Source organism: Achroia grisella, unplaced genomic scaffold (assembly GCF_030625045.1).
Source record: "Achroia grisella isolate CSIRO2021 unplaced genomic scaffold, CSIRO_AGI_Agris_v1 utg970, whole genome shotgun sequence".
NCBI lineage: Eukaryota > Metazoa > Arthropoda > Insecta > Lepidoptera > Pyralidae > Achroia > Achroia grisella.
In genome coordinates, this window is record NW_026713076.1 from 1,223,985 (window position 1) to 1,239,417 (window position 15,433).

At 34.0% G+C, this 15,433-nt stretch overlaps 1 protein-coding gene across 1 annotated transcript; it reads right to left on the reverse strand.

Annotated features, from left to right (window-relative positions):
* Positions 1–7,529: 7,529 nt before the first annotated feature.
* On the reverse strand, positions 7,530–14,173 carry LOC131854131 (pre-mRNA-processing factor 19). The gene is made up of 7 exons (XM_059205263.1): positions 14,041–14,173; positions 13,653–13,802; positions 12,588–12,721; positions 11,485–11,625; positions 9,982–10,161; positions 9,151–9,392; positions 7,530–8,259 (listed from the first exon to the last, which is right to left on the reverse strand). Exons 1-7 carry the CDS (start codon positions 14,057–14,059, stop codon positions 7,629–7,631), a joined length of 1,497 nt encoding a protein of 498 aa, XP_059061246.1. The 5' UTR covers positions 14,060–14,173; the 3' UTR covers positions 7,530–7,628.
* Between the last annotated feature and the right edge of the window lie 1,260 nt (positions 14,174–15,433).

A 15,433-nucleotide genomic window follows, 5' to 3' on the forward strand; every position in this document is an offset into this window, starting at 1 on the left:
AATTAGATATCATTTTGTTATAACTAAATACGGGAATTTAATATATTTATACGTTAAATCACGGGATCTTAATATGTTTTATTTATTGCTAGATGTGCCTCGTATTAATCTGTTGTATTAAAATACAGTAATTGAGGAATATATTTAATATGTTACGAATGTAGTGACATAGTTTCGTGTTTTTCTTCAATGTCAATCAATAGCTAGATGAATAATAAATATAACGTTGGTCTATAAAAAGTAATTCACGTGAAATTTATAGCCTACTAGCTGTCCCGGCAAACGTTGTTTTGCCATATAAATTAATAACGCTATAAAAAATAGGGGTTGGTGATACAAGGGTGAAAATTTAGGGTTGTATGTTAGGGTGTTTTTAATGACACATAATAAAAAAATATAAATAAATAATATTGCCCAAAAAATAAAAAAATAATGTTAGGGACAACTTACCCTTATTAGTGAGGGGTATGAAAAATAGAGACCTACTGAATATGTATATAAAAATTCGTATAAATAGATCAAGCCGTTTGGGAGGAGTATGGTAACTAACATTGTGACACGAGAATTTTTACTTACTTACTAAGTATATTCATCTTTACAATATGTTATTCTGATATATAAGCTATATTACTGTAAAGTTTCACCAAAATCCGTTCAGTAGTTTTTGCGTTTATAATATTAATAAGATTTTTCAGCAATAGTAGCAACAAAGACGTGTGAAGGTAGACGAATATATCTGCCCATGATTTTATTTTTCATCTACCCGCTGCTCTTCAGTTAACCCGTGATCATGGCGGTAAATGGCGGAAATATCGGAACTAAATAATCATTACAAAGTATAAAACAAAGTCGCTGTACATATGTATGCGTAAATCTTTAAAACCACGCAACGGATTTTGAAGCGGTTTTTTTTAATAGATAGAGTGATTCAAGAGGAAGGTTTATATATAATACATGTACACCCGTGCAAAGCCGGGGCGAGTAGCTAGTAATGTATAAAACGTGGTAAGATCCCGTGATTTCCTTTAATTTTACGTAAAAAATTATGATCGCGTTAAATTTAAAAAGTTTCTAAAACTTATATTTTCTTTAAATTTATACTTTGGTGTTTGATATACATTATTTATATTATTGACCGGGTCTTAACACGAATAATTTTATGGCAAATAAAGATATTTACCTCTCTTGACGTTTCGACTAGGTTGCACTAGCCGTGATCACGAGTTGACTAAAAATTATGAATATATTTTCATGTTTTGCGACAACTATTTGGAAATCACCCGTGAGTCTATTTTAGGGCACTGACCCTATTTCTTCTGAGTGCATATCCCGTACATAAATATAAAAATATTAGTGTATAATTATAAATAAATATATTAAAAAAAAAGTCATGTTATAGTAAAAATAAAATTGAACTGTCATAATTTTATTTTTTTACAAAATGGTTGACTATTTTATGTTCTACGATTTGGCGATGAACAATTTATTACATATTTTTTTAATAAAATTTTATTTAAATTCTGTAAATGATTAAGTGAAATATAATTTTAATGTATATATTTATTGATTTTCATGTTAAATGATTAATTATTGTGTATTTATTTGTTTGTTATAATAAAGAATGTTTAATAAAAAAACATGGTAAAATTTAAAGAGGTCTCTCTTATAGCAAAACAACATAATTATTGTTCTTATATTCTTAAGAGTATTAGGGTTTTGATTATATAATGCACTTGGTAACTATTCTCATTTTAATCTGATTTATATATACAGTTTGGTGATTATGTATGCACAGTTGCAATTGCAAACCGTATACCAGCTTGTAACTGCAACTCTTACGTCGTTCATATAAAATCAATAAACATATCGGATTTAACAGATTGTAGCCTAAATTCATTAGTCTAAAATTCGGATGTTAAAATCCCAAATAAGGAGTCCCCTAAAACATCTCTATTGTTATAAATAATGTGCTTTATCTGCCACAGAATACTAAATAGATTTATTCTGTAGCTTTGCGCAGATAAGGCTGCTAATATACAGTCGGTTAGTCGTCAGGTTCCTGGAATGCGTTTAACATTTGGTTTTACTACACTCCGCAGAGATGCGCCAGTCCCAGTCCTACAACCGTTAGGTTGCTGACCGACTTTATATCAGCAGCCTAAATCGTAGTGGGCGCTGCCTACAGTAGTTATATATATACTTTTTAAATTTAAGAAATCAATGCCTGAGCGTACGGATCTGGTGAGATATAATAGTTATATAATTAATAGTTAATAGGGTTTCATTAATCACTTAAAATAAATTTACTAAAACGTAAAGTGCACACGTCGTGAGTTTTATGTGGACATGTTATAAAGACAACGATGTAAGCATAAAAACATTTCAAATAACAATAAATGCAAAAGTGATCGTTTTTTCGAATGATTTCATATGAAGTCATCTCGGGCACGCAGAAAAATCGCAGGCATATGATAGTTAATGTTTTTTCTATTATGGAAAAGCCGGCATCAACGGTTTCCAAATCTCGCAATTTTCAATAACAATGAATCAAAAATATTAAGTTGTAAAAGAAAGTGTTATTGTAACGAATTAAAATGTTAAGTAATAATCTTTCATCAAGAAATGTTTCAACAAAAGAAACCATGTTGTAAAGTGTAGCAACTCTACTCGCAGTTGTCTATTGTTTATATAGCCAGTGGCGTAGCTGCCTAGGGGCTAGTGCCCAGTGGTAAGGGGCCCTCAAACCCTTACGCTCTCGATCGGATTTGAACTTTTGAAAATATCTCCCATTTTCATGGCAACTCCGTTAAGAGAAATTCGAAAGCTTTCAGATATTATAATACCTTCGGAATTGCCCTAAATTCTTTCTGTGGGTTGGCAGTGTTGTTAATTTGACGGATAGCGATATGTGCGTTTTAATAAAACTGTAATGTAGAGCCATTTTTTATTAGCCCCAGGCCCTTGGTTACCTAACTACGCCACTGTATATATCCATTCATAAATGTCACATCTTACAGCGAGGGGGTATACAGTGTGACTTGCAAAGAATCATCAAATATAGGACCCTTCCTACTCTCCTAGGAGGGCTCACAGATTTAATACGCTATGGTACTTTGTCACAGTGACATTGTGATATTATTGGTACTGATATTTCCAAAGATTTTGCAATAATTAAACTACATGTCAATATGACAAGGTATTATTAGTAGTCACATATTGGTAAATGTATTTTGGATTTATACAAAATCATTGCGCTGCCGGCATCTAAATTGTTCTGAGTGTAAATATGAAATAAGAAATGTTAAAAAAAATACTGCGTCAGTCAGGCATTTATAAATTTGTTATAATCGTATACTATAAGATAAATATATGGATGTTCCGAGTGTTAGTACGTAATCGCTTTACAAAAACGAAAGTACAAGAACCCGAGGTTTTACTGTAATATCAAATAGCTCTAACAGTAACCTTAGGGCTAATAGGAGCTTCGTTATACTTTGTATCTCTGAAAATAAACTTGTAAACTTGTCGCTACAATATAAAGGCGTCTCGATATGCAGCTATAATAACTGCTAACACAATCCATATAAAAATGTTGTTAAATTCATCCGGCTCGAAGGACTAAATAGTGTTCAGTACCCTAGTCTAGTGTTGTATCGTGAATATTGTACTACATATTTGTACATGTTACTTGGTAAATGCAAACGACCAATTATGAATGATTTGATTAAAATTTATTTATTTATTTCAGATTAATTGAACTATTCGGAACATTTATTATGTAATTACTTATTTGTTTAGAATAATATCTGGTTTTAGATACTACAACGCAATAAATTTAGCTGCGAATGTATTTTATGTTATTGTAATAATTATATTGTACGCAGTATGATTGTATTGGTTATAGAAATGTCTATGGTTACTCGTAATGTAGCGATACGAGAGTGTGATTCATCAATCTGCATTCGGGTGTGTTGTACGAAGAGAACCACTATGAATTGGTATAGTTATGTTAATATTCCTGTAAAGTTAATTGTGTATATATTTTATCATATTTTTGAATATTTATGTTGAGAAGGGAGGGTTTGTGTAAATTATACAAAATATAATTTTAACGCTATCTCGTGTTTTAATATATCCATACATAAACTTATGTACATGTAAAATATATTAGCGACATCAAGCAGCTTGCTTTGTAAGATGTTTTTCGGATAAAGAGTGAAATTACCATGAATAGGCATGACAACTTAATATTCTGGAATGGCACACACGAGTACCAGAGGGGTGATATGATAAGGTGATCATGTACCTTAGTATTCCGGTATGGCAACACGAGTACTATAAGCATGATAACGTGATATCCGTGATGAAGATCGTATAAGTCCGCTTCAATATAAGCGTCCAAGGTAATATAGAGAATAAGAGCTGCATTGTCTACTAGAGAGAATTATTAAAGGACTGACCTATGAGAAACATAAACATAGAGAATGGTAGAAATAAAACAATATAATGACAGTACTTCCTGTTAACTTTATTCGCAATTCAATTCAGATATCTATATATAAAATTGGAATATAATGAATTACTAACTACAATATATTGGCTGATTTAGAAAATAGTTTTAAACAAAAGAAGAATAACTTAATCTACTTGTAAATTATTACATTGATCCTCTTTATTCAGATGGGGATCGAAATTACGACGGCCTGAACTGAGGTTCGAACCCTTGCGGTGAATCCCCATGGCTAGCAAAGTACCATGTTATGCCTACCTCCACGCGGTCCCTCTTGGAAATCATCGTGATAAAATTCTAGTGAATTTAACACGATGGGCTATCTGACCTGACCTCATATTCATCTTAACATCCTCCACTGGTGCCCCTCCATCGTATACCGTTAGAGCAGGCGGGTGCACCATTTCATTATCTTCAACAAAAAAAAAACGCTAGCGGTGCTCTTAGACTACATTCGTATCTGTCAGGGCGGAGTTGGCCTTCAGCCGCTCCATAACTCCTTCCCCGGGTTTGGAGTGCCATCTGCACTCGCACTTTATCGTCCGGTGAAGCTGTAAAGGCCAGCTGCGACCAACAGCATTAGAGTACATTATTTAAATTATTAACCGGGTCTTAACACGAATATTTTTATGGCAAATAAAGGTATTTACCTCTCTCGACGTTTCGACTAGGTTGCACTAGCCGTGGTCACGAGCTGACATCTCGTGGGCCAGCTCGTGACTACGGCTAGTAATTTCGTTTCGTGTTTAATATACATTATTTAATTTAATAATTTAAATGTATATTAAACACGAAAGTTTAAAATTAAGCATTAGAGTAGTCCGAAAAAAGCTGAGACTGATTAAAAAGCAATATCCTATTTGCTGTATATAAGGGGCTGTTCAAGTATTACGTAAGCAGATTTATCACAATTATTTACCCCTCCTCCCCCGTTGTCAGCAAAAGTAAGCAAAGCTCTTACCATGTAATGTAATCGTGGGGGGAGGCCCCCATGCTTACGTAAACATTTCTCAATTAATGTATTGTTTTTTTAACAAAGACAATGTGAGGGTTGCCATTCGTGTAAAAAAGTAAAGTACGACCGATGACGTAATCATCATACAGACTCCCCCACCCCCATGTCATCCAAAATAAGCAAAGAAAAGACCCCCGCCCCCCCCCTATAGTGCTTACGTAATATATATAAGGGCGATTACACACTGTATGGTTTGATCGGACGATTGTCGTAACCTTGTTCCAATTAGCGCATTTCTATTCATCACCCACGTCACCCATTTATATCTACTACTTGTAGGAACTTGTCTACTCTGATATTTCATACACATTTATAATTTTACTTATGAATGATTGTTATTTGATAGTTTGTATTCACACAAAAACTATAAAACATAATAATATTTATATATTACTAGCTGTCCCGGCAAACGTTGTTTTGCCTTAAAATAAAAATAAAAATTAGGGGTGGACTACCCCTAACATTTAGGGGGATGAAAAATAGATGTTGGCCGATTCTCAGACCTACTCAATATGCTCACAAAATTTCATGAGAATCGGTTAAGCCGTTTCGGAGGAGTATGGGAACGAAAACTATGACACGAGAATTTTATATATAAGATTAAGTTTTATAGTTTTAGAGTGACAGGCAAGTTTCTTGTTCATTATTCTTGTTCCTAAAACAACATTCGGGATGTGTGGTAGAATAACAACATGACAATCCAAAAAAGCTTATATTAACTTTATTTGTGTAATAATGACTTCAATTTTCAATCTGGATCTTTTCTAGAATCACTCCTAAGATAATGTCAAACGCATACATATTGTACTGTTACATCTTATAATACAATGTTTATAAACTCCATGGCATCCTGTGACATAGTATATATAATAATATCACTGGACAATTCACACAGCGCCATCTAGTCAACATTTAAACAACTGACGTAAATACTTAGATGCCTTTTTTTGTAAATAAATACATAATATAGAAACATTTAATTATTTGTTTTGTACCATCCGGTCGATTGTCAGCTACAGGGAAGATTTTAAGTCATAAAGCTTGAAGACTGGAAAATAAAAGTCTTGTCCTATTGGTCAAATAAATAAAAGGCCTAGCCATACTGAAGGATTCAAGGGACTATATTGTTAAAGGGCTGTTGTCAATATGTACTATAACATAAAACACCCAGACCGACAAAACAGTCATTCATGAATACAATTTTTTGTACCGTGCGAGGAATCGAACTTGCGACGATCGGAAGTAAGACGTGTGCCACTAGACTAGATGGCGCTGTGTAAATTGTCCTGGGTAAAAGAAAAAAATCTTACACATTTCGATCATCTGGAAATGGCCCTGGCATCTTGGACTATTATGGGTTGAACACATTTCATATTTAAATACAAAAAAAGATATGTAGCACTTTACTTATTTGTGTATAAGGTTTACAGATCGATGCCTAAAACACTACATAATAGTTTTAATTATTTGTATTCACACATTTAAACTTAAAAATGTAAAGTAATAATAAAATTATTTAAAAGAGCAACACGCAAGTTTCATGCTCGTTCTTCTTGTGATGAGACAGCTTTCCGAACGAGCGGTAGATTAAAAAATGTAATGACTATTCAAAAGTGCTTCAATGTAAGTTTATTTGAATAAATGATTTTCTATTCTATTCTATTAATGCTTTATTTATGACCATGGATACAAGTCCTTCAGTCGAAAAAAGTTGCCAGTATCATTATTATTCCAGTCCACGCCAGATGTATGCTCTTCTATTAATAATAATATAAGAAATAAGTTTCTTTCGCAAACGTAGAAATTAAGATTCTTTGTCACAATTAAACACAAAAATATTGTTTAAATTATATCTAACGAATTCACATACTTGACACTGTAATCCTAAATGGGGAAGTGAGAAGAATAAGTCAATCGTCGCCGTTGTGAACGCAGCATTTAGTAAATCACTTACGTCGTACTATACCGTACTTTTTGACGGTAAATTCTAGAAGAATCCTTTAGAAAATATTAAATTTTCTCTCGTCAAAACATGTTAAAAGTACAGCAGCTTATCAAATATGTATTGTACATACATACATACAAAAAAGTATAATATTAACATTATTCAATGCCGTATAGTTTGAGCGTCCGGTCCATACTGGTAGACGCTATGTACTGCGAGTTCTTTCCAAACCGGACTCCTGTGGCTGCTGCCGTATGATCATTGAAGAGTTTCAACTCCTGCCACTGACGGCAGAGATATACCCTCACATCTGTTCCTGCTATAGCGAGATAGGTTCCGCTCTGGTCGAAGCACAGCTCCTTTATAGCGTACCCTTCTTCGAGCTGGATAGTTTTGAAGTTCTTTAACTTCCTCAAGTCCCAGAGTTTAACACACGCGTCTTCTGCAGCAGTAGCTAGATAGTAACCGTTCTCAGAGAATGATATGGAGGTAACGGGCCCGACGTGTCCTGGGAAATTTGCGACGTTGCTCTGCTCTTTCAAGTCCCAGATCTTGACTTGTGAGTTTTCGGTGCCGGTGCCAAAGATGAGGCCGTCAGGATGGAACTGCGCTGTGGTGAGGCTGACTCCGGACGCGTCGCTCACTTTGGTGAGCAGCGCACCGGTGCGTATGTCGGAGAAGGCCCAGTGCTGGTCGGTGGATGTGGACAGCACGTAGTCTCCGGTGGGATGGAGCGAGAGGCCCGTCACGGGGCCTTCGTGTGAACGCAGTATCACTGTTGTCTGTGATCTGTAACACGGACAGAGAAATATTATTAATAATTCATGTTCAAAATCTACCCTGTATCATCGTAAGCACAGATATTATATTATATTAGAGTCCGTTAGTTCCCTTCCCCTCCCTAACTAGTAACAAACGGACCGTACAGCGGCATTGACGCGGGCGCGCATTGTGTTGTGAATTAAAATAAATTAGAACTGTGAAACTGTGAAAGTGTGGAAAGCTAGCGAAGATACCTTCGAGACCCTGAAGCCCAAGAAATCCGCAGAACCATAAAGGTAAATGACTGACACTTCCCTAACATTTTGGTAGCAGAGTAGTTTCCCAAACAATTCAAAATAAAAAAAATCTAATGTAGGTTTACACTATATCTTTATAAAGAAAACTCATATACTTAATTACTAATAGATGCAAAACCAGTTTATATTCTGTATCATATACAGTATAGTATAGTAGAATCCGGATATAACGACCTTCTAAGCGAAACTATGTCGTACTAACCGGATGACGCACGAAACACAGTAAAATGCAAGGGTAGCTTCTTTCTTATGGTTTGTTTTTTCATTTATTTTCTTTTGTTACTCTTTTTTGTGATTATTATTATTTTATACATATCCTGAATATGTAAATATGTAAAAGAAAAATTAGTGCTGGTTGGTAGTTTGTATTCACATGTTTCGACTTGTAAATGTAAACTTACAAGGATTATTTAAAAGAGCAACACACAAGTTTCTTGCTCGTTCTTCTTATGATGAGACAGCTTTCCGAACGAGCGGTAGATAAAAAAAATTGTTATGACTATTCAAAATTGTTTAAATTAAGTTTATTTGAATAAATGATTTTCTATTCTATTCTATTCTTTATCTATTTAACTAACTATAAACAAAATACATCACTTACGTGGGCACATTCCAAACGCGTATAGTGTGATCTGGAGAGGCGGTGATGACGGTATCCTCATCTGGATGGTAGATGACGCGGGTCACCTTCTTCGTGTGGCCCTTGAGGATGGCGACCATCTGTTCAGTGTCCTTATTGAAGACAGTCGCGTTGCGATCGTTACCACCCGTCAACAGCTTGCTGTGATCTGACGGGTTGATGTCCAATGCCAGGATGCCGGGAACACTAGCCGAATGGAGACCCTGAAAAGTAATATAGAAATGTTATATTCCATCAACCAGTCGCTTTAGTGATCAAGCAAGCGGTTTAACAGCGTTTTAGTTTCTGGTCGCGGGTTCGATTACTCGCACGGTACAACTATCTATACATATAAATAAAATTGCAGTATCTGTTTGTAATATTGAAATAACAGATTTTTACTACATGCATATAAATATAATAACAGTAAATACACCAAAATAACATTGTTTACTATTTTAGTCTGTCTGCTGTCTGTTATGTTATCTCTGAAATGGCTGGACCAATTTTGACAGGACTTATTATTAGCAAGTAGCTGATGTAATGAGGAGTAACTTAGGCTACTTTTATTTTAGAAAAATAAAGTTAAATTCCACGCGGACGTAGTCGCGGGTACAGCTAGTTTTATAATAAATGTATTAAGCCACAGTCAGATATAGATTTTAAATGCTATAATTAAAGCAAGTTCTGATTATATTAGCCTGGAAACTGAACTAGGCACGAGGCCTTTATGATGATATATAATGAGTGAAATAATATATGACATATTATAATTCAAAAGTAGTTTGTTTGAGAACAAGCAAGTATACTTACGGGATGCGAAGCGAGCGTAAGGAAGGCCCGTATCTGGTCGGGCCCCACGAGTCCCTCGGGCACGGTGCGTCCGCGCCGCTTTCGCTCCTGCGTGAGGGCGGTGGCTCGCTCCTGGAGCCGCGCCACCACCTCCGCCGACATGCCCACCGCAGCCGCGCCCGCCGCGCCCGCGCCCTCCGCCTGCACTCACACCACACCCCATCATCGCGCGTGTATAACAACTCATATCAGTTCTTTGACTGATACAGCCCGCGAGCTGCATCAATAAGGTACGCGATCGCATATATGTTAACACCTGTATAGAATCTATACATATAAATAAAATTGGAGTGTCTGTTTGTAATATTGACATAACCGTTTGTTACTACATGCATATGAATATAAATACGGTACATGCACCAAAAAACATTTTTTACAATTTTTGTCTGTCTGTCTGTTTATTTTGGCTAATCTCTGAAATGGCTGACGAATTTTGACGAGACGTTTTTGGCAGGTAGCTGATGTAATAAGGAGTAACTTAGGATACTTTTATTTTAGAAGAATAAAGTAAAATTCCACGCGGACAAAGTCGCGAGTATAGCTAGTATACTATCTCAATAGAAAAATATAATAATACACTACATTTTTTTAATTTGTATCTGTCCGGGCTACACATTCTGAATTTTCAAAATGGATATTGACACCTCCGACTTATATGCGACCAATCCTGACCTGATCAATAAACCGTCAATATCTGATCGAGGAAGACTAAAAATTTATTTTCATGTATATCACCAGTCTCACGTACTTCAATCACCAATTAGCTTCCTTTGTGAGCCATGTTTCGATTGTAGGTTGAGAAATGACAGTGAAATTACATGATAAGAAACGTGACATCTTAGAACTCTGTTTCGGTTATAGGGTGCATTAGCACCCTAGCATTTTGAATTATTAAAAGTGATATTAAGGGATGAGAGGCATAACATCTTAGTACTCTGGAATGGCAACACAGGATATCACAGGTGTCTTCAGTCATCTATACTTAATTTCAGCTACTTTTTATCCAAAATGAAATAATGATGATGACTTTTGGATACGCTGATTAGGAAATAAATTAAAATAGAAGACACTGAGAAGAAATCTCATGGCTCATCCGTCATACTCGTGAACGAGTGCTGCTTGTAGGGACTGGTCTGCTCTTATCACTACGACTGATTTAATCTTATTGTATATTTATATTTGACCCAAAAAATTAGTGCTGGTTGGTAGTTTGTATTCACACGTTTCGACTTGTAAATGTAAACTTACAAGGATTATTTAAAAGAGCAACACACAAGTTTCTTGCTCGTTCTTCTTGTGATGAGACAGCTTTCCGAACGAGTGGTAGATAAAAAACAAATTGTTATGACTATTCAAAAGTGCTTAAATTAAGTTTATTTGATTAAATCATTTTCTATTCTATTCTAAAAACACATGTATTTGAGCTATACATGCTGGTAAATTAACCACAAGAAATCTGCATACCTGGTGAACTGGCTGTGGAGCGACAATACCGGCCTGGGGCTTCAGCGTGGCGAGCGCTTCACGAGCAGCTGTCACCTCCTTGGTGAGACGGGCAATCACACGACACGCCGCGTCGTGTTGGTACAGTGCGTGACTTAATTCCTAGAACGACAAATAAAATTAAATCAAAATATCTTTAATAATTGGATCTATATACTGAACTGGATGGTAGGGAAAAATTATAATATAAAAAAGTTACCATTTATAAGCGGCTAAGATGTTCTATATGAATAAATGATTTTTTTAATTTAAATTTGAATCATGAAGTTCTATACTAATGACATGTATAGCTCAATACTGTAACACCATCAGATTCAAATGTCAGATTCCGATTTTCAGATTATTAGAGATATATACTTAAAACAGGGTCTTTTTTATTTGCCCATAACCATAGATTCAACACAAAGCAAATTAGGTATCCAGAGTTTAGCATGACATTTTTCCATGTCAGCAGTGGAAACACAAAGTAGTCACATTATAACAGATTTTTTAATTACATATTTTAGCCTACTACCAACAACTCACCTGCTTATAGTACCAGTACTGATTGCAGATACCTAACTACCAAAAAAAAAACATATTTTATCACTAAAGCAATCAGGACTGTATGTACACAACCTCTTTGAGGAAGACATAATGAAATTTATACAGAAACTAATTTGGTTACACCACTATTGATTGAAATTATCAACTACTCATGTGCCACAACATATGTATTGTATGATTACAATGTATACTTACTATAACATATATTTATGGTATGAAATTGTACAATAAATAAATAGGTATAAAATTGTAATGAATGCATATAAAATTTTATAATAAGATACCAAATGATGTTCTGCATTTACTTTTAAATTTAAAACTTCTGTTAAATCATACTTAGTTAACAATACTATTTAATAATAATTAATGATTACTTAAATGACAAACATGCATGGCAACATACAATGAGCCTGACAATATAGTACTCAAATTTTTTTCTCTTTCTATCTGCAATCAGAACTATGAGCAGATTTAGTACTCTAATAAAACTGATTGAGTAGTCATTTTTGAGAACTTACCTGTCGAGCAGTCTGCAGTTGCTGCCTCTGTGTAAAAGTGTGAAGCATCAGAGCATCCCACTCATCCTGCATACTCTTCAAGGTTGCCGGAATCGATGTGGCACTTGGTGGCTTTGGCTTCACTATCGGTGGGGCTGCAAATATGGTGTTAATAATAATAATAATTTCATTTACTCAGATTTCATTTACAGAGATCCAATTTTATCGTTGTCATCGTGCATCCAGTCACACAGCACCATCTAGTTCCAAGTTAAGGTATCTAAAGCTTGTGTTACAGGTACTAGATAACTTATACAAGTACATAGATTTTTTTTTTCGTAATACATATTATACATAGAAAACACCCAGACCGATACAAACAATCATACTCATGAATACAAATGTTAGTGCTGTATGAGGAATAGAACCCGCAACCTTCGGATGTAAAGCGATGTGCTAGACCGCTAGACCACTGAGGTCGATGAATTTGTTAATAACAATACTTAGCCTATGTTAGCATACCTAAAATTACATATTGTGAAGAAGTATACATACTTCTTAGAGACTTGTTCCTTAGCAACAAACATTATAATTTTACTGTCATTATTATCTAAATAAAAAATAGTGCTTTTCATGCTGTTTAATATATTTCTTATAAATTACAAAACATTCCACTGCTCTCAATTATAATTTACTTCATTACATAGTATAAAACAAAATCACTGTCATTGTCTGTCCATCTCTATGCATGCTTAAATTTTTAAAACCACACAACAGTTTCTTTTTAATAGATAGAGGTATTCAAGAGGAAGGTTTATATATATAATACATGTACACCAGAGCGCAGCCAGGGCGAGTAGCTAGTAATACAAATATTATCATTCATCTCTTGTAACAATTTTGGTCCAAAAACAATGGATAGGACTATCAAATTTATTGCACAGCATTTTTAAAATGCTGTTACTGCTGCACTAATGAAAGTAGATATAACATTTTACAAACATATAGACATTTTACATAGCTAACTGCTGTGATCAACATTTTATCATGCCTTTGTAGAGAACACAAGGGATTTGGTAAACTCACTTTTAATTTCAATAAGATCTTCCACCCGTAATTCTTTCCCATTAATCGGATCCACGCCATTTTCTATTATATATTTCTCTATAATTCGCTTCTCAAAAACGGCGCCAGACGTTGGAGACACTACTGCAACCTCGGGAACTTCATTTGATACTAAAACATAGAAAGTGAGGTTATTTCGGAATACCAAAGTAAACTGTACACGAAAGATTATACATTAATAAAATAAATACATTAATATAGTTTAGTTTAGTATTATACTGTGTATATATTATTACTAAGCATTTTATCATACCATTTTTATTTTATTAATACAACTTGCCCGGTGAGCGCGGGAGTCGCAAATCATTTTGGATCTCAAAACATTTGTTAAAAAAATATGTATACTCACTTGCACAGTATAGAGCCATGTTTCATCCAGTTTAGTTAAATTAGTAGCAACTAATACGTAAAATAATATAATAACAATATTTTAATTGATGATCATTAAGAACGAATGCCAAAATTGCCAAACACAGATAACATCAGTGTTGCCATTACGATGTTAGGTTTTCGTTCTAAATTAAATGAAACAATTTTAGTTTCGACCTAAATTAGAAAATACGCCTAATTGTTTGAACTTATCTAAAAAAAGCATTAATCTATTGGCTGGGCAAATAGCCATGTGAGGGGTTAGGGTCGTAGTTACTTTCAGTAAATACTCAGACGAGTAGACTAATTTGTATATTTTTGAATCAGAAAGGGCTGAATTAGCAATATTCTTTTATATCTTTCCAAAGCTAAAAATGAAAAAATTATAATTTAGAAAGAAAAATAACAAATAATAAATAGTAAAAAAATAAAAAAAACAATTAATGAAATATTATAAAAAGACCAAATTTTTGACCGACTGTCATAAAGATGTTCTAGTAATAAAAGTATTTTTTGTATTATTCGTTTCTTATTTATATTATCTTCGCCAAAAGTGAATCGATTTTGATGAGCGTGTAATATATCAATAATAAATTAATATTCTTTCGTATTTGTAAAATTTCAGGCACTATTTAACTAGTAAGTATACCTTCTTGGACCTGCGTATGCAACGAGGCCTCTTGGGTGCGATTAAAAAAAATATAGTTTATGTTGGTATATTTCAAAATAAAAAAAAGTTTCCATTTCACAATGTTTTATTATATTACAGAACAACATTTTAGAATAGCTTGTGCCAGTTAAAATGGCACCTCCCTTAAAAGTATCGGCATCGTGTAAAAACTTACACTATTTTCTCACTTTATACATGGCCACAATATAAAAAATACTTGTGTAGCCCAATATATATATTTACATAATCATCTAAGTAACAATTTCATGACTGACACATATCCTTCAACAAGACCAGGATACACACGATAAAAGCGATAAATCAAAACATTTATTTGTACCTAGTCGAACAAAAAATAATTGAATATTTGAAAAATATAAATTTATAAGTATATCTTATTTGAATACAAGACTTAAACATTAATTTTAACATAAGAGATTTATTGTTCAATTTCTCCACTTTCCATAAATATGAAAAATACAAGAGAAAATAATATTAGTATTGAGAAATAAACTAAATATTAAACACTTCTCAATATGTTTTAACTTTCAATCGAAGATTTTTTATAACTGTTCATACACCAAAGTGTCAAACACAGCATAATTTTTAAACAGGTATTTATGATGATGATGGTGACAATCATCTGTCATCACCATCTTCATCATCGAGTTCATCAAACAAGAGACGTGTAAACATCAGTATG